Raw genomic sequence first — 19309 nt, 5'->3', positions numbered from 1 at the left:
CGCCCACGTCAACGACGCTGATTGGCTCTCACACGGCGGCCTGGTTTACCATTGGATAACCAGCCTGGCGTCTCACGCCAAGCCCGTGCATTCGCTAAGCGCGCCGGGAGTTGTAGTTTTTCTTCGCATCGAGAGGCAGCGAGCGCTGCGCTCTAGCGAACTACACTTCCCGTCGTACCCCCATGAAAAATTGCCCGTCAGAAAGGTAAACTCAGTCGGACTGATTCCGGGCAACGCCTTGTTTCTGCTTGAGGACAGCGGACACTTCCTATAACGAACTTCCGGTGCCAGTGAATCAGGACCGGGCTGTAGTACACAGTCGGGGAAGCCTCGACCTTCCGTCGGACCGCAGGTAGCTCCGGTTATATTCAGCCCCCCGCTTTTCCTACCGCGGTGTGACCCGCTGGGCCCAGGGGCGGCCTGTCACTGCGCTGCCAGCTCCCCCCGGGCCTGCCCTGTGTGCTGAGTAATGCTACACCCTGGCCTCGCTCCTCTCCCTTCCCCCGGCCTCTCTTCTCTCCCTTCCCCCGGCCTCTTCTCTCCCTTCCCCCGGCCTCTCTTCTCTCCCTTCCTCCGACCTCTCTCCTTCCCCTCCAATCCTATCTTGTTTGTGACCTTATCCTGACTTGTCAGTGTGACTCTAAGGACAGGGATCTCAAACTCTGTTCTCCAGGGCCACCAACAGGCCGGCTTTTATGGATATCCCTGCTTCAGCACAGGTGGCTGAATGAGGCACTGACTAAGGCACCTGTGCTGAACCAGGAATATCCATAAAAACCGGCCTTTGGTGGCTCTTGAGGACTGAGTTTGAGACCCTTGCTCTAAAACCACCCCAAAACGGTGCAGATTACCCTCACTTCTACAGCCCGATCCAACACCTTGTCAAATCCCCCAATGCTTCTCTGGCTTGGCAGGTTAACCTATACATATTTGTGTGGGTGTTTGTCTACAGCACCTCTTGTGACTGTCACACATTTTTTTTATATATATTGTTATATTCAGGGATTTCATGTAGTGCTTTTTGTGGTTGGGGCCTAAATTTGCAAACTGGTAAAATGTTAATGAAGTTGTTAATTTGCATGTTGTGACGTTGGACTGGACCTTTTTAATAAGTAATATTACTTGCGCTAGTATATACTTGAGATGTGTGGAAAGGGATTTCTTATGCAACAGTTTATGTATTAAGTATTCAAGATATTGATACGCGTACGCCTAAAACCATTTACATTTTTGGTCAACTGAATTAATTGCGGATTTGGTTGCTTAAGAATTGAGTGGTTATGATATCAGACTTTCTTATACTGTATGTGGCTTTAGGGTAACCCGTTCCAGAAGTGATCTGTCAACATTGTTATCTTTACTGGCACTCTGTATCAGTGAATTTAACATCTGATGAATAGAAAAGTGAGTGAATCATTTGATTCCCATGTACGAAATCTCAAGAACGGTCATGTTCATCTAATAGAAGGTATTGCAACTCCTAGTAGATGTGAATTTTCTTTTCTCCCTTGATGGCTATTAAAATGTACACCATCTATTAAGTCGTGCTGTGCTTCAACGCTGTACATAGAGTATTTTTTTTTTTATAGTAATAGGCTGGGCTTTCTACACCCAGTTAAAAATTAAATTAAAGAGGATGAATCATTTTTAAAATAAAATAGTTTACGCATTTCTAAAATTGAAACTAGATAAAGTACGGCATACTATCACATTATCACTTTAACCACTGATTATCTCACTCTGATAGATGCTGACAATGTGTACTCCTGTAAGTAACAGAAACTTTTCATATACTTGTAAAAAATCAGTTGGCACTATAAGAATGAAGTGTCCATTTAACTGACAGCTGGATCTGTAACCTCCTCCCTCTCTGCCTTATTTAGCGGGCAATGGTTTTCTCCCAGATTATTAGAATTTAGACAGTGCTGGATATACATCTGTTTATTTTTCAGCATATTTAGTGGGGGGGGGGGAGACAAAGGGATAGGTACAATAGTATTCATAGTACATTACAATTTCATACAGGTAATGATTATTTGGTATTATGTAGGGGAGGGGGGAGGGGAGACAGGTCTCCTCACCTCTGACTCTACCAGGAATCACCCACCATGGTCCTCATCGGACCTGAGATATGCGTCACAAATAACTGCATCAAGGTCCTGTACCCCCTTCAGCAATCGGCCATGTTCCCCATATTGCTGAAAGTGTGTGGGTATTGCCCCGTATGAAGGCTGTGATTCGCTGCATGAATAGCACATACCACACCTTGTGCTTGATGGCGTTAATATAGGGAACTCTGTTGTCTCCAGGGGGCCGCTATTGCACACCTAGTTGCAGGAGGATCTGGTTTGCCAGTTTGATTGACATTCAAAGTAGGTCAGGTGTGGGCCTACCCATCGAGGCAAACCACAAGTCAGGAGCGACATCCTCATCTAGCATTGAGCTAATCGGGGCAAACATTTGTCTCCAAACTGGCATGGTCGGTGGGCAGGATTGTGATGCCATGTATGTGAAAGGGAGCCATTTTGGCCACAACCCCAAAAGCATAGAGGTGATACAGCAGGATTGTGTGCAAACTGGACTGGGGTCAAGTACCACTGGACCAGCTGTTTCTGGCTGTTTTCCTTCAAGGTTGTGCATATAGAACTCGTGACTACTGCCTCCCATATCATTTCCCATTCCTCAATCTCAAGAGCACCATCATCCAATTTCTCCCTTCCATTTCTGCAGAATGTACATTTACAAGTGGGTTCAACATCTAGGAGCAACTGAAAGATGATGATGATGATGACATGTTCTTGTATAGCGCTGCTAGTTTTTATGTAGCGCTTTAGAGACATTTCCCCTGCCCCATGGAGCTTACAATCTATGTTTTTGGTGCCTAAGCACAGGGAGATAAAGTGACTTGCCCAAGGTCACAATGAGCCAACACCGGGAATTGAACCAGGTTCCCCTGCTTCAAATTCAGTTCAAGTCAGTGTCTTTTACTCACTGAGACACTCTTTCTCACATCTTACCCCCTTCCAAGTGCCTTGCCCTGTAGATTAGTTAGAAATACGTAGATGTGGAAGGAGCTCTTTTGGTGTGGATTTTCATGGCAGAATATCTGACCTGTAAATAGCTAAAGATTTCAGGAAGACTTCAAGAGCCCAAATGTGGTCACATTCATATTCTACTGTTCAATAAAAAAATAACAACTTAATACCTGATCCAAATGGTGATGTAGTCGTCTATAAACAACGTTTTTTTGTTTGTTTTTTTAAATGTATTATTTATATAGTCTTCCTTTTTAAAATATAACAGGATACATTTGTCAGTGTAAGGGTTCCAGTCCATGCTTTGGCTGGAACCTGCCCTTATCTGACTGCTATGAACTCTGTCATTGGATGCACCTGTTCCAGGTCTTAAATAGCAGCCAGTGACTCCCAGTTCCTGTCCGATCATTGTATACGTTTAGTTGTGTTCCTGGCCACTCTGGGCTCTAGTTCCTGAGCCTTCCGTGTGGCTTGCCTATTGCTGTGTCGTACCTATCCCTGTAGCTTCCCAGTTCACTGTATTTCCCTGTTGCTGACCCTGGACCGTGACCCTGACCTCACTGCATTCCACCTGCACTGATCTCTGCCTGTCTCCTGGACTTTGTAACTCTGCCTCCAGCCCTGCTTCCATACTGACTACTGATACTCTTACAGGACTTAGTCCCGGGGCTCTGGTCGGTTTATTTGCATCCCTACCTTACCCCTGCTGGTCCGCTTCCTGATTGAAGGCGAGCACCGTCGCAGTCAGAATGCTATTGGGAGAATGTGTTTTACAGACACAATACATAAACATTCCCATCATTACATTGTGATGACCTTTATCCACAATCATGCATTTGGATCATGTTGTAGCATTTTATATAGGGACTGGACAAGAAATGTTATGACTACTTAAGCTGCAAATATTGGTCAATCCTAAAACAAAAAGGATTTATTTAACTATCTCATATCGTTTTGATGAGTAGTGGAGGATACTTTAATGATGCATGTCTTCAGATATTTGTACACCTCATTTTAAATTTTTCCAGTTCGATGATGGGATATTAAAATTGATATATAGGTTTCTCGTTTAGTGCCCCACAAATGGACAGGCTGGTGTTCCTTCTTGTGAAGGCTCTTCCCACATTTATACTGTCAAAACGAGTGTAGTTTCTCTTCAGTGTGTGCATTGATGCTGCAGGCTCACATTTTGTAACACCGAGCTATTTCCTGGCTAATTTCCAGCTGCACCCCATGTACGTGGTTCTCTGCTTCCAACCACACCCACTTTTCTAATGGAGACCGGTTGGGTTACTTGATGTCATGATCTGTATTAACAAGATATCCTCACGGAAAGAACGGAGCACAGCCATGATGTCTACCATGGAATAAAGGATTTTTAATAGCGGTATCTAGCCCCCTTCTTACTGCAATTGCTGTGCTCCGTTCTTTCCGTGAGGATATCTTGTTGCTGCTTTTCCCAACGTGATGCACGCCGTGGGACTCACTACACAGGACTTCTCTCTACTGTGAGTACACCCATCCGTTTATTACGGTTTTGGTATTCATTCATTGTTGTCCTTTCTCCAGGGGGATACTACATATTGTGTTACTGGGAGGTCAGAGATTTTTTACTGACACTCACCAATATAACACAGTTCCCCCACATTTTAGGAGATACAATCAGAGACACCTTTACACATATGTCTTGCAGAGAGTGGTGTTTCCCTGCTTTCCTCAATTAGAGGCATTATTCTAAATGGACATTTAAAGATTTCCTGCAGTTGAGCACGGTACACTGGGAACGCTGTATCCTAGTATCTACAAATGATCTGTATTAAGGCAGATATCTAAGAACGAATGCTGGATTTGTTGCTTCATATTTACTGAAGTAATTTGCTAATTTTTATGGGGTTTTGTACAATATAATTCCATAAAATCTCAGATAATTTATCTGTTCCGATCGATGTAGATATAACAATTCCCAGAACAGGTACTTCATGAACTTTTGGATCAAATGCTGAACTTCTATTTACTAGCCTACGTCCTTTCTAACTTCTCAAACTTTTTTTTTTTTTTCCTCCCCAGGACATCTTAGTTTTGATATTGGCTTACAGTAAGTCACGTAAAACCAATTTTTAAGTTTTTTTTTATTTAAAAGTTTCGTTGCTAACCTTTAGGCCTCGTCCAGGCTCTTCGCTTGCGTGCTGAGGCGCAGGGAAAGCAGGTGATTTCCCTGGCCTTGCGGTTGCTTGCCCTGCGCGCCGTCAGGGGGCAGGCCAGTGGCATCATGGAGCTGGTTCGCCCTCATTGGGCGAACCGGTCACGTGACCGGCATGTCGCGCTGGCATGCGGGGGAATTTTAAAATCTGCTAAGACCTACGCTTCCGCGCGCTTGCGTAGGCGAGCCCCTGCTAAAGCTGCTCTAATTGCGACTGTAGGGGCTCAGTGCTGAGCGGGAGCGCGCGTCAGCACGCTTCAGCAAGCAAGCAGTTAACATGGCCGAGGCCTTATGCTTTGGCAAGCATCAAAATGTAATACATAATTTATCATGGATTTTTTAATGGGTAAATTATACATTTGGGGCAATGTTGCGAAGTCAAGAACGGCTATTAGACATTGTATTAAAAAGCAAAATCCCACCAATACAACTACCCCCCCCCCCCCCCCCTTATTTAGTCAGATTAAAAAAGACCTAGAAATCTGGAAAAGTCACCAAATTTCATGGTTTGGGAGAATGACGGCAGTAAAAATGAACGTCCTCCCAAGACTGTTGTATAATTTCCAAACCCTCCCAATTCCGGTCCCACAAACATCGCTTAAAAACATGCAGTCTCTAATTCTCCAATTCATTTGGAACGATAAAAAGCTCAGAGTCCCTCGGTCAGTGATGCTCTCGTCGAGCGAGAGGAGGTGTGGGGGTCCCCGACCTAGCAAAATACTATTTCGCAGCACAGCTGAAGCAGGCTGTAGTTTGGAATTGCGACCCGGCCTTAGCTTCTTGGCTAGAGATAGTCTCACTACGCTCGCCCCCTCTCCTTCCAGGTGGCAATGTGGTCCACTGGCAGCAGCGGGGCCAAACCGCCAAGGTTTGCCCTGGGAGCAATGAGATGCACTTGGGAAGTATGGCTTAAATGCAAAGGGAAGTATGGTCTGGTAGCATCCCCCTCACAGCTCACCTCCATCTTCGGGAACCCCAAATTCCCACCAGGGTCTTCCCCAAGCTAATTTGACCAATTTCAGAGTCACAATATTAGGATGGTGGCCGATCTGCTGCAGAAAGATGAGATCGCTACTTTCCAGGCGCTTAGGGACAAATTCGAGATCCAGGGCTTCCACCTGTTTAAGTACCTGCAAGTTCGGCACTTCCTTATGTCCCTCTCCTCAACCTCCAAATTCCCTAAACTAACCAGATTCGAAACTTTGTGTGCCAAAAACACCTACCAAAAAGGCCTGATCTCTCAAATATACAAAGGATTAGAGTCGCCTTCCACCCCACCAAATCACCGATACATGCAAAGGTGGTCTGAGGAACTAGGTCTTCCAATAGATCTGGAGGACTGGGAGGAGATCTGGGAGCAGGCCCCAAAAACATCAGTTTGCACAACAATAAAAGAAAACATCTATAAAATCCTATTCCAGTGGTACCCGACTGCCGCTAGGCTGAGCCAGATCTACCCCGGCGCGGTTGACCTGTGCTGGCGGGGATGTGGTCAAAAGGGGGATATGGCCCACATTTGTTGGTCATGTCCAGAGATTCTGGTCCATGATCCAGAAGCTCACACACGAAATCTTGGGACTGTCCCTACCCATGGATCCGCTGACACTGGTGCTGAGCAAACCAATAGAGGATCTGCCCCCTCCAATGTCCAGACTAATAACAGCCATATTGACGGCGGCCAGATGCTCCATAGCAGCCGCATGGAAACAGACTAAAGCCCCCTCGAGACTGACAGTTATTAGGAGAATTAAGGAAGTTATGACTATGGAGAAACTAACAGCCATGCTCCAAAAGAAAATGCCCCGTTCCTGAATACTTGGGACCCCTGGTTAGCAAAATAGACCCAAGCGAAATGGGCTGCGTTGGCAGGCGCGCGCTTCCCCCCCCCCAGCTCCTGGGGGGGAGAGGAAGAGAGGGAGCTCCCTCGATGCCTCTCCCTCCCTCCTCCCCACCCCTCCCCCCCTTCCCTTACCCTTGTATGTCTCCCTCCTCCACCCCTCTTTCTACCCTCCCCCTATTTCCCCCCATTAAAGAGAACGGAAACTGTTATTTGGTCACTCACAGATTGTAATAACCATCACTGTCATGGGATCATGACACCCCTGTATGTACTGCAATATCTGATTGTGCCCAATAAAAAAATTGTTATAAAAAAAAAAAAGCAAAATCCCTTTGATGTTTTTTTTTTTTTTTTTTTTTTTTAATGATGCACCTTCAATTTAAGTTGGGAATAAAAACTTTTAAAAAAATCTTACTTGCAAAGCAAATATTTTGAGGTTTTTCTTACCTGAAATTTAAGAGGTGAGTGCAGTGTAGCGGTAAACGCATCTATGAGTGTTTTTTGTTGTTGTACAAAGTTTACTTTTGGTTGGAAAGTGTTCTGTTCATTTTTACATCCTATTGAGATGGGTATATTTTAAAATCCCCCCCTAAAACAGTCTTTTAAAAAAAAAAAAGAGCTTTGCAAAATTAAACATCTAATACCTGTTATATCCGTGCAAACCATTCTAATCTTAATATGTGTCCAAGTTATGTGAAAAGCATCAGGTTAAAGCAAAGTATTGCGCAAATATATTGTAAATTATAGATAAGGATATACAGCAGTAAGATGTTCTCTGTGGCCTTCTTTGCTGTCCGTTTTATTTAGCTATTTCCAATTCATTTATATATTAGGCTGCCCCCCCCCCCTCTTTATGGGTGTTATGTAGATTTAAAGGCATTGAAATGTCAAATAAAATCAGGACATTCTTTCTTCTCGGGTAGCAGTAATGTGCAATTTGTGATCTCATTTATGACTGTGTAAGGTGGAATTCATCACTAATCTTTGGTCTCTTTTTGAAAGAGCGCACACCTGCCCATTTGCACACCCACCTTCTCCAGATGATTTAGACTGCAGCACTGAGGGAAAGGTCAGGTTTTTGATGAAGCAGTGACCACAGTGATTAGCAATGAACTTCTCAGGATGAAAAATATAAGTATCTGTCTTTTTTTTACACTTTGTATATCTCCTGTAGAGTGCATACACATTAAGGCTAATTTTTAGTTAAAACCCCATACCAACTCCCCCTGCTTTTTGTAAAAAAAAAAAAAAAAAATATGTATTGCCTAGGTGGAAACTAAGTTTTCTGGAGCCGAGTCACGCCAATTTCAGCCTGGTGGCCGCCTGGCTACCAGGAGACTTGGGAGAAAGTTCCAGCACTACCTTTACCAGTATTTAAATGCTGTGCCTCACAGAGGCCAATAGGTGGGCCTGCATGAAGCGGGGCATTTAAATCGCCGATTTGTTACCCCTGGAGACGACAGGGGAAATAGTTTGGAAACCAGGAGGTCCGTTGAGCTGAAAAACGCACCTTTCAGCTTCAGGGTTACAAAACAATGGGCAGGAGGCGGTTTCAGCTTTAAAAGAATTACATTGTTGCAGCTTATTTTTGTTGACTTCTAGCCAAGCTTCGGCCCAGATTCCCTAAGCCCCGTTGGCTGTTTAACTTAACGTTAACTCCTGTTAATCATAACGTAGTATTCGTTCAAACAAATAACTTGACATGAAGTGTTTTACTCCAGTAAAAAGTATGGCGTGGCTTTTTTTTTTGTTTGTTTTTTTGACGGCCGTTATGCTAAATTCTGTGCAAATAAGCCTTTAATGATATTAATTCCGCAATTCATTGTGCTCCCTTAGGGGAAATAACTTTTTAAATCATGCCTAACTCGGGCATGACTTTTTTTTTTTTTTATCCAGATCCTGACGTAGGGCTTTTGCAAGACAGATTAGAGGAGAGAGCGACTCCTTTGAATATATTTTACATATTTAAATGGCATATTTTCCGGGTTTGTTCAACATATATTTCCCAACTTGGTTTATAGGTTAATCTATTTTGAGGTATATGTGAATGTAATCTTCCAATTTTCTGTGTGTAATTTATTTCCATTCCCCCCCCCCCCCCCCATTTTTAGGTGACATTGGATTATTTCTTACTGAAGTTAGAAAGACGGGGCCGACCACACTGAATGCAGAGTAACTGGCTTCCATAGCATCGTTTTCTAACAGTCGGGGCTTTTTTGAATGAGGATGACAATGGAAGAGATGAAGAATGAAACAGAGACCACTTCTATGGTTTCCATGCCCCTTTATGCTGTTATGTACCCAGTTTTTAACGAGGTTGGTATATCTTCTATATTTAGTCGTAGCATATTTCCATTTCTAATTAATATTTCACTACAATCAAGGCCAAAATTTAGGATTTGACTACAAGTTCTCAACCTTTTCCTCAGAACTGCATTCATGCATTTGTTTTTGGCTTGCCTGCCTATTCTCTCTTCTAAGCAAGATGTTTGATAAATATACTAAAAATCTAGTATGACTGGGGTATTGCTGAATTAATTTTATATACAGTCCTATAGAACCAAGTGGCTCATGGGTTATTTAAGGAGCACAGGCATGCAAGGAGTATTGAATAGGTAACGTGACCTGTTACATATAGACATGTTTGGGTCATACGACGGAGTTTCAGTAAAGATTGATACGTAATTAACAAACAACTTAAGTTATGTCATTGCTTCATGTGTAATAAAATGCTGACAGAAGCCAGGCAAATTGCTACGTTGTTTACAAAATGTGCTTAAGGTTCCTTTTAAATTGTAATAAAATCAAATTCCGTACCAACACTAACATGAGGATTGATGATGGGCGCAATATTTTCCCGTTTGACTTTTTTTGAGATTTAGGCTAATGGCTAACTTGGGAAAATTTGCTTTTCGCACCTAAATGTACAGTTATTGTGAAGACTTCTATGAACGGTGGCAGTTCATGCGATTTTGAAGGCTCTATGTGGAGTATTGTTGTTTCAATCTAAGCGGGAAATAAATGATACAAAGATGTGTAGTCACAATCTGTTTCCCTATACACAGGTCGTAAATAGCATGTTTATTTTATGGGAGAGAACTGGTCTACAACCTGAAAACCTAATTTGGATCAATAAATACCACATAGTTTGATGCACACTGTTTTATTTTAGTGATTCATAATGATAATGGGAAGATGCAATGATTCCAACGTTAGCAGTAATCCCTAACCTGGGTCAGCTGCAGGTTAAACACCACTTAATAATCTGAAAAACTGCTGCTTTCAGGTAATCCTGGTAGAGTTGTATGAACAAGTTCTGAGAGCATTTGAAATGGGAGCTGTGTTTTTTAAAAGGCCCCAGAAAAAGTATAAATTATCAGATAAATGCTGCACTATTTCACAATGTATCCCCATCATAAAAGGGGGGGGGGGAAGCATTTGTAAAATCTTGCAAAGATTTAGTGGGCTCTTGCTCAAGGCCAGCAGTATATGTCGTTTTAGGTTAAATACAAATGTTGCCTCGTAACATTTCCTATAAACAAAGCCACAATCTTTTCTGTTATCTGTGTATAAAGGTTTTATTTTATTTATTTTTTCTCACATTTTATGGGCAATTCTGCTGCGCTTTTCCTTTTTTTTCTTTTTATGGAGTCTTCGGAGATGCTAACAGTGATTTATGAGCACTGAGGGGTGTGCGAGGAATAAAGGACTGTGTGTGAAATGATTGCTTCAATTTGTGCAGTGCGTTGCAGTGCCTTCAACTTGCGTCCATCCAGAGGTTGGGCTTCAGAAGTGCCATTGTGTTATTCTTGGGGCAGCTGGTAAACCATAATGCTGGTGCATCTGTATGGGAAGCTGTCCAATAGGAAATCATTTAGACACACTGCTTTTGGTTTAATGTTTTCTTTTTACACACTGAAACATGCAGATGCTGCAAAATCAACTACAGTTGCTTTCTTTTTCTCTAAAGGTCTGTGAAATACAGACGATGCAGATTTGTTTAGACGTTCATGGTTTCATTAGTTTTTAAAGCCTTGTGGTGTAATATTCTTCATGTTGCTGCATTCAGCACTTAAAGATAGCTCTTGTTTTAGCACATAGCGGCTGTGATTAACCCCTTCTGTGCCTGAAGGTATAAGGCAGTGCAACTCTGCAGTTGAGGATCTTGGTACTTTTCAGAACTGCATTGCAGTTGTTGAGGAAACTGTGACAAACAAAAGTGGGTCAAATTCAGGCTGCACGAATCGGTTCACAAAAAAGGGAAAATGACCGAAATGCTGGATTCTGACCTCTACTGCGAAAAGGGATTTCAGTGTGTTCTTTGGTCATGGCTGATTTTTATTTGGCGTTCAGAGCAGGATTTTCATGTGATCTATGCAGGTCTTTAGGTCGGACTTCACTGTGAACGAAACGTATTCGGAAAATTTAGGGCAGCTTTTTGTATAGAGATCTTCAGCCTTGGAAATCTTGCACTTTAGACCTTGACACAGGGGTGGGCAACTCCAGTCCTTGAGGGCCACCAACAGGTCAGGTTTTCAGGATATTCCTGCTTCAGCACAAGGATTGAGCCACCTGTATTGAAGCAGGGATCTCCTTAACCTGACCTGTTGGTGGCCCTTGAGGACTGGATTTGGCCACTTCTGCCTTAGAACATTAACATAGTTAAATGTGTGGTGTGTCATCTCCAATAAGAGGCGCTGTTACTCGATCCTGCGTTAACTGATTAGAGTCTGACCGGTAAAATGTCATGGAGTACCAATATCCCTTATCAGATATTACTGAATCCCCACCCTCGCACACATCTGTATATCCAGACTTGCTGGGATATAATCCTGTATAAATAAACTACAAGCTATTTCAGCCTCCTAAAAAAAAAAGTGTTTTTTGTTTTTAACCACAAGTTGGCTATTAAAGGTATCGCTCCTACCCTACTTTACTTCATCTACACAGAAAAACAAACACCCATGTACATGTAGTGTATTCGTTCTTAATTCTAATGGAATAGCTGTTTTTCACTGAATTGGATAAGGGTAGATGAATGCTCCTCTGTGCAGCTCTTTGAAAAAACGCATAATATGGCTTGATGAATCTATATGTATTTTAATTTTATTTATTTATTTCCCCTTGCAGCTAGAACGTGTAAATCTTTCAGCAGCTCAGACACTCCGGGCAGCATTCATAAAGGTAAGGGGCTTCAATAACGACAAAGAGCTTTGGGTTCAGTGCTGAATTTTATTGGATATTTTCTATGGGAAAGCGTGTGTACATGCCGTTTTGTGGTTATTAAAGCAGTTAAATCATCCCTTCTCGCACTTTGTTTCCCACTGGTACTGCAGGCGTTGAGCTAACATGAAATGATCATTATGTGGAGGGTAATTTGTGTTATGCAAATTCCTACACTGCCTTATCTTTGTCACTGTTGATACAGATGCAGTTAATTTGTTCCATTAAAGCAGCATTTCTGCTGGGGAAGGTGGGGGTTTTAAAGTGTTGTATCTCGCATGTGGGAAGCAGGGGGTTCTCTGGACCTGAACCACGTTAATTTCAGCTCCGAGGGACCCCCTGCTTCCCCAGATACGTGGCGGCCCACACAATATGGATGTTTAAAGGTCTCCGTCTCACAGGGCTATAGGAAGCTGGAACGTCATCCCTTGTGGCTTCCTTTGTGGGACCTTGAAACCAGATTGAGATGCCGTAGCACCTTTTCAAGGTGTTTATCTTGGCAAACGGGGTGCAGGAAATAAAATGAATGCAGTGCAGCTCTGGAGACCCCAACTTCCCACGAAGGGGGGATTTTTCCTTTCTCCCCCACCCCCCCCCCCCCCCCCCCCCCGTCCCTTTAAAAAAAAAAAATGATATCTATAATGGTTTGTTAAATCCGGTCACTAGTGTCAATGCCTCTGATGTGCTAAGAAATGTAATAGCTTTTAACCCCATAGTTTGTCTGAGCAGCGCATTGTTCTGCAAAGTGATGACCCCTCAGGCAGCAAAGTCGTTAATAATAATAAATTAGTAAATGAATTTTTGGACTTATAGTGTGTATATTCTCAGTACTGCAGCATTGCAGTTGTTCCCTCAATCTCTTCTGCTTTGTTCTCCAACCCTTCCTCCAATATCATCTTGGTGAAGGGGAAGACCCCATATGTGCCCCACAAGCTTAACGTTTATCATTTTTTATTATGTCCTCAAATAACACCTAATGCTATTTCGGCAAATTCTGTCTGGTGATGGATTCCGCGCGCTCACTTATATCCAAGTTGTATGCAGAGGTTACTGCTTTAAAAGGTCAGGCCTGAAACTTTACTTGCAAAGTGTTCTCACCTGGGAAGCAAGTACTGTAGTTGGAATGCAAATGTAATTATTTAAAGATGTTTCGTGCGACACTCTGCACCTCTGTTTATTTGCCAAGGTGACCTACATGCTGGTATAGACGTAGAAGATTTGCAGTCTGCTTCTGGATGCTGACTGTCACAATCAATCATACTTTTAATAATCTTGTAGTTTGACTGCCTTCAACCTCTACACCAGGGGTGGGCACAAGGGCCACTCATAGGTCATGTTCTCAGGATATCCCTGCTTCAGCACAGGTGGCTAATCAGTGGGAGTAAAATAAGACGTATATATGGAATGCAGTTTGAACCATTCTGTATGCTGCTGTTCTTATATATAGCAGGTTGTACATCATCTGGCAGCTATAATGCCCATACTAGAATGGATACGAAGAGGGGAAATTTATTCTTTAATTTATTCTTTAATTTAAACTTTACGGTGCTGAATGGCAATTGCCGTATTTCCTTTTGCCTGTGTGCCCACGCGCTACAACTGTGATCGTTTTGAATTGGCTCACTTTAAAGGGGCAATCCCTGCTAGGATGAAAGTGGAGTACACCGCCTTAAACCTTTCTCACACTGTCCCACACCTCTGGAATGCCCTTCCCCTCAATATCAGACTAGCAAAATCTCTATCCACCTTTTAAGATCCACGTTAAAACACACCTGCTTAACGAAGCATATGTGTAGCTCCGTGTCTGATACTATACACCTCATATATAAAGCTTGGCCCCTTGCAGACGTACTTGCCAGGATGCCCTCCTACTGTCTCTGTTCTACCTACCAATTAGATTGTAAGCTCTTCAGAGCTGGGACTCCTTTTCCTAAATGTTACTTTTATGTCTGAAGCCCTTATTTCCATTATGTGTTTTGTATTATTTGTTGTTTATATGATTGTCACGTGTATTACCGCTGTCAAGTGTTATGTAAATAAAGACATAAATACATACTACAGGCAGTGACCTATTTTAAGGGGTTATATCTGGGTAATTGGTGTCTCTTGCCCAAATCTGACACAAGTATTCTGAAATCATTGTTTAAAGTTAGTTTGTACACCTGTTGAGCTGAGACGTGATTTTGTTTTTATTTTGTATCTGGTTTCTTCTCTTTTGTCTGGTGTCGGTATGTTTAGCATGTGCTTGCACAGGCAGAGCCCCCTTCCTGGCCCCTTACTTGCTCTCTAAAGGCAAAGGAACAGTTGATGGTGCAAGCCAATAAACCACTACAATTACCAATGCCACATGCGTATTCTCATTAAACAGGTTGTTTTGTGATCTGCTTTGCATAGTTCTGTTTTGCATGGGTGGTTCACACGACCAAGTGTTTTCAGAGATGGAATTCTCTGCCTTTTTGAGTCCTGTCGCTTCACTGCGTCTGGACCCATTTCAATATGGCGAAAGCAGAGTAATGCGTATTTCGTGCAGTAACTTGAGTTCAATTGCCGTGATCAGTCATAGTTGATCATTCAGTTTTGGACTGTGAATTTTTTTTTTTTGTTCTACTTGCTTGCCCCTCTGACAGACAGAGGGGGTTAAAACGAGCTTGCCTTGGGTCGCTCCCTTTTGTGCTTCCAAACTCCTTTCCTTGAAGCCATGAATGTGCTTAGCATGGTTAGATTTGTTTAGTGAAGCCAATTAGCTTCTCTACAAATGATTTTTTTTGGGGGGGGGGGGGTTCGGCTGCGTGGAATTGTAACTTTTAAATAACGTAATAATAACTCCACATTTTCTGGGCTCTGGATCAGGTTTTGTTTCTAAACTCTCATCCCAAAAGCTTTTTTTTTTTTTTTAGTTAAGGGTGTTTGAAGGTCTCAGAATCTGCTGAAATGTAACTTATAACTTGTTTTGTGATGTATTAGCAGTTGTGCGTAGCAGTCTTTCTAGTTACTTTATTTGCTCAATAAATAAACGGTCTGTGTTTTTAATGCAACGTTTCAGGCCGTCTTGACAAGAACATTCATGGTCTGCTATTGCAATAAATCTAGGAAGTGATGGGCTGTGTAGTAAGATGCTTAGGGCCTTATTCTTGATCTGCCGAAGTGACAGTTCTCATGCAGTTTTCTGCTGAATATCCCCAGTGAGATCTATGAAGACTTTCGGTCGAGTACTATATAGAATGTATCCCTTAGAGGTAAGAAAACTTGCTCTAATGAGGGGGAACCTAGTTCATATCCCAGCGCCTACTCTCCTTGTGACCTTGAGCTAGTTTTCTTTTTATCTTCCTGTACCTCAGGCACCATATACTCTGTGCCGTGCTAGGGAAGAAAAACACATTGTGAATACTAATTAATTGCGTTTTACACGCTGGGTGGTATAAGATTTGTTTTTTTTCTAACCTAGGCAGAAAAAGAGAATCCGGGTCTCACACAAGACATCATTACAAAAATCCTGGAGAAGAAGAGTGTACAAGTCAACTTTACAGAGTCTCTTTTGCGCATGGCTGCCGATGATGTTGAAGGTGAGCCAAACTTGGAATGCCGAACCTATTTATCCGATTAAAAATAATACAAATATGTTGATGTATATTGAAGGGTAGTTGTGATGTGCTGGAGGGTGGGTCCAGGCACAAGCCGGGGCCCTTATTACCTGGAATTCCAGTGGGCCCGGTAGAGCAGACAGAGGTTGGCCCAGGCTGGAGGACGGATGGTAGTAAGGGATGGGTCCCACCTCGGTCCAACTTCCTGTCTAGGCTTGCTGGGCCCCCTCAGAACCGCCGGGCCCGTGACACTTGTCATCTACATGTACTGCTAAGTGTAGGGTGATTTTTTTTTTTTTTAATTTTTTTTATTGTTTTGTTTTTGTTTTGTTTTTTATTATTATTTATATTATTATTATTATTATTAGCACTGTTAACTATAATTTGGGCTTTGTGTTTGTATGCTTTTTTTCAGAGTACATGATTGAAAGGCCAGAGCCAGAATTTCAGGAGCTGAATGAAAAAGCACGGGCACTTAAACAAATTCTAAGCAAGATTCCTGATGAAATTAATGACAGAGTGAGGTTCCTTCAGACAATCAAGTAAGAGATTTCTGTACATCTGTCCTGTTTTGACCCCGTCTCCTGGGTTCCATTCCAGAATGTGCTTTTATATTCTATTACAATGTGAAGCTGAGATGGAACTCTTAGAACACACCTTGTGCTAAGTTGTTTTGCGTTGCCACACACTGCTGCTATAGGTCACAGCGAGCACATTTGCATTACATTATTAAAGCTCAGTGCTCCGGGGCCACCAGCTGGCCAGATTTTAGTTGCCTTACTGATCATTTGAGCCAAGTAAATTACTTTGTTGAAGGAGCCCTGAAAACCTTTTTATTGGCCCTTGAGTACTGAACTTGTAGTTATATATAAAAGCCTGTGCATTTAATACACATTCTAGTACATTTTATTGACGCCCCTTAAAAATGGAGACCAGATAGTAATCTAAATATCCTTTTTATTTAATAACAGAGACATCGCAAGTGCAATAAAGGAACTTCTTGACACAGTCAACAACGTCTTCAAAAAGTATCAGTACCAGAACCGCAGGGTAAGTTCTCCTGAAACCTTTCTACTTGCTGCCCCACAACTCTTGAATGTTCTTCCCCCTCAATATCCGACTGGCACGCTCTCCACCTTTTTTAGGACCTTTCTTAAAACACACCTCTGTAACGCAGCAGCATATGGGTAGCTCCGCTGGCTGATACTATACATCTCGGATGCACTGACTTTAGACCTTACCAGAACACCCTCCTTCTGTCGCCAAGTTCTCCCCACTTACCACTTAGATTGTAAGTGCTTTGGGACAGGGACTCCTTTTTCCTATTTTGTCTGAACCAATTATTCCAATTGTGCTATACAGTAATATGTCACGTATAGTAAAGTGCCATGTTCCTGGATGGCGAGCTAAAAATAAAGCCGTACACACACACTGGTTATTTAATTTTTTTTGGCTTGGTTATTTAGATTTCTGTTTACTATCCTCATTTTAACCCCCAAGACAACAATGTGTGTATAAACTTTCCTCTCCAACTCTGATCTTATAACGTCTTCCGTAAACTGCGGCCAGATGGCTTCTCAGTGGTGTGCGAGTTCTTTGGCCATGGTTACTCAGTGATATTCTATCTGTCTCTCGTTTCCAGGCACTTGAGCACCAAAAGAAAGAATTTGTAAAATACTCCAAAAGTTTTAGCGACACTCTGAAAACATATTTTAAAGATGGAAAGTAAGTATCATCTTCTTAGATTTAATGAAATAACTAGTTATTCCACTTCAAAGGTGTAATTGCTCGGGTTTATCATTTCCACACAAAAAAAGCCTTTCAGATACTAACGAGGGGTGTGAAATCTGCCTGAGTTATCGTCTCAACTTTTTAAGAGTACATTTTCTGGTCTGAATGGCTTAGAGAGAAGTGATTAGAACAGGGACCAACCCCAGTCCTCAAGGGCTACTAACATGCCAGGTATTGGGGATATCCCTGCTTCAGCACAGGCAGCTCAATACTGATTGTCACCTGTGCTGAAACAGGGGTATCCCCCGTACATGGCATGTTGGGGGCCCTTGAAGACTGAAGATGTCCACCCCTGGATTAGAACATTAGCCGAATTAATAAAAATAATTCCTAGCATTTGTTATAAGAGAGAATGTATCCTTTTGGTAATTACTTTTTCTTGTATGATGTGTTGCTTGCATATTTTTTTTATATGCACTGTTTAATAATTTGAAGTGGGATTAAAGACGAGAAAAGTGGACAGAGAAAGATAGAAGAACTTGTTACAAACTAAGAAAGGCCGAACAATAGGAAGGTTAGGGACTCTGAATCTGCCAACCGCTATGGGGTCAGTCTGTAACTGTAAGACTAAGATAGAATGGAGGATCAAGATAAAAAGTAACGTCCGTTTCCTTATAAAATTCATTGGGTTTGATTATTTGGCAAACTCTCTTGCGCTATCTTCTTGTACCTAATTAACTTTTATTTTCTTTCACAGGGCATTAAATGTATTTATAAGTGCCAACCGCCTAATTCATCAAACCAACTTGATACTCCAGACCTTCAAAACTGTGGCCTGAAAACTGTATATGACGAAGAGCTGTAATTTTCAGTGGCGGACAGAGCTACCTTTTATTATGTAAATTAAGTTTTGACTGTATAAATTATCGGTTCCATCAGAGGGACATAAATGCAGGATGTTGAATGGGACTATTGCCATCTTACACCATATTTTTGTAAGATTTATTGTAGCTTCTCATAATCTCACGATGAAGATTTTGAATCACTTTTTGCTATTATCATTCTTTTCAGAATTATAAGCCAAAAGAATTTACGCCTTAATGTGTCATTATGTAACATTCCTTATAAGAATTGTAAATACTGGTGTTTCTGACATTTTAACTTGAAACCGAAAAAGCTGCAAGATTATGTATTTAACAATATTTGGTGGCAAATATTCAATAAATAGTTTACATCTGTTAAACTGGATATTTATTTGTACTTATTCTTTGGGCGAATACATGCAGAATGTTTGTAAAAGCAGAGTTTCCGAACTTTTCTTTTTCTTTTTGCGTATGAAATTGGAACACTTCGTTGTGCTTACACAATAGTTCTTCTTCATATACTGTACTATCCAGATGCAAAGAATCCACACGTGAGTTTAAAATGTTGTTTTGATATCGGAGACTCCGTGAGTGAAAGGAAACCGTTGCACAGCTCTCGGATTAGAACCGAGTGATTTTCTACTGTCGCACAACACAGTTCTTGATCATTTTTAGCATACACGTTGAAAGCCTAGCTCTGAATAATGCATCAAATACCACTGAATCAACAATAAATATTGCTCATCCGGGGCTTGTTACCAACAGCGGAAATCAAAATGGACAAGTAACATCTGTTACATTTTGTAATGGTTAAATAATAGTTTAAGATCTATTTA

The 19309-nt window shown here is 41.9% G+C and overlaps 1 protein-coding gene across 1 annotated transcript; it reads left to right on the top strand.

Annotated features, from left to right (window-relative positions):
* Positions 1-197: 197 nt before the first annotated feature.
* On the top strand, positions 198-18853 carry PDCD10 (programmed cell death 10). The gene is made up of 8 exons (XM_075570626.1): positions 198-352; positions 9187-9391; positions 12206-12259; positions 15744-15861; positions 16295-16421; positions 16851-16929; positions 17522-17604; positions 18368-18853. The coding sequence occupies exons 2-8, from the start codon at positions 9296-9298 to the stop codon at positions 18447-18449; spliced, it is 639 nt and encodes a 212-aa protein (XP_075426741.1). The 5' UTR covers positions 198-352; positions 9187-9295; the 3' UTR covers positions 18450-18853.
* Positions 18854-19309: the final 456 nt, after the last annotated feature.

The sequence above is a fragment of the Ascaphus truei genome, chromosome 14 (assembly GCF_040206685.1).
Source record: "Ascaphus truei isolate aAscTru1 chromosome 14, aAscTru1.hap1, whole genome shotgun sequence".
Lineage (NCBI taxonomy): Eukaryota > Metazoa > Chordata > Amphibia > Anura > Ascaphidae > Ascaphus > Ascaphus truei.
This window is presented reverse-complemented; position numbering and strand designations above follow the sequence as displayed.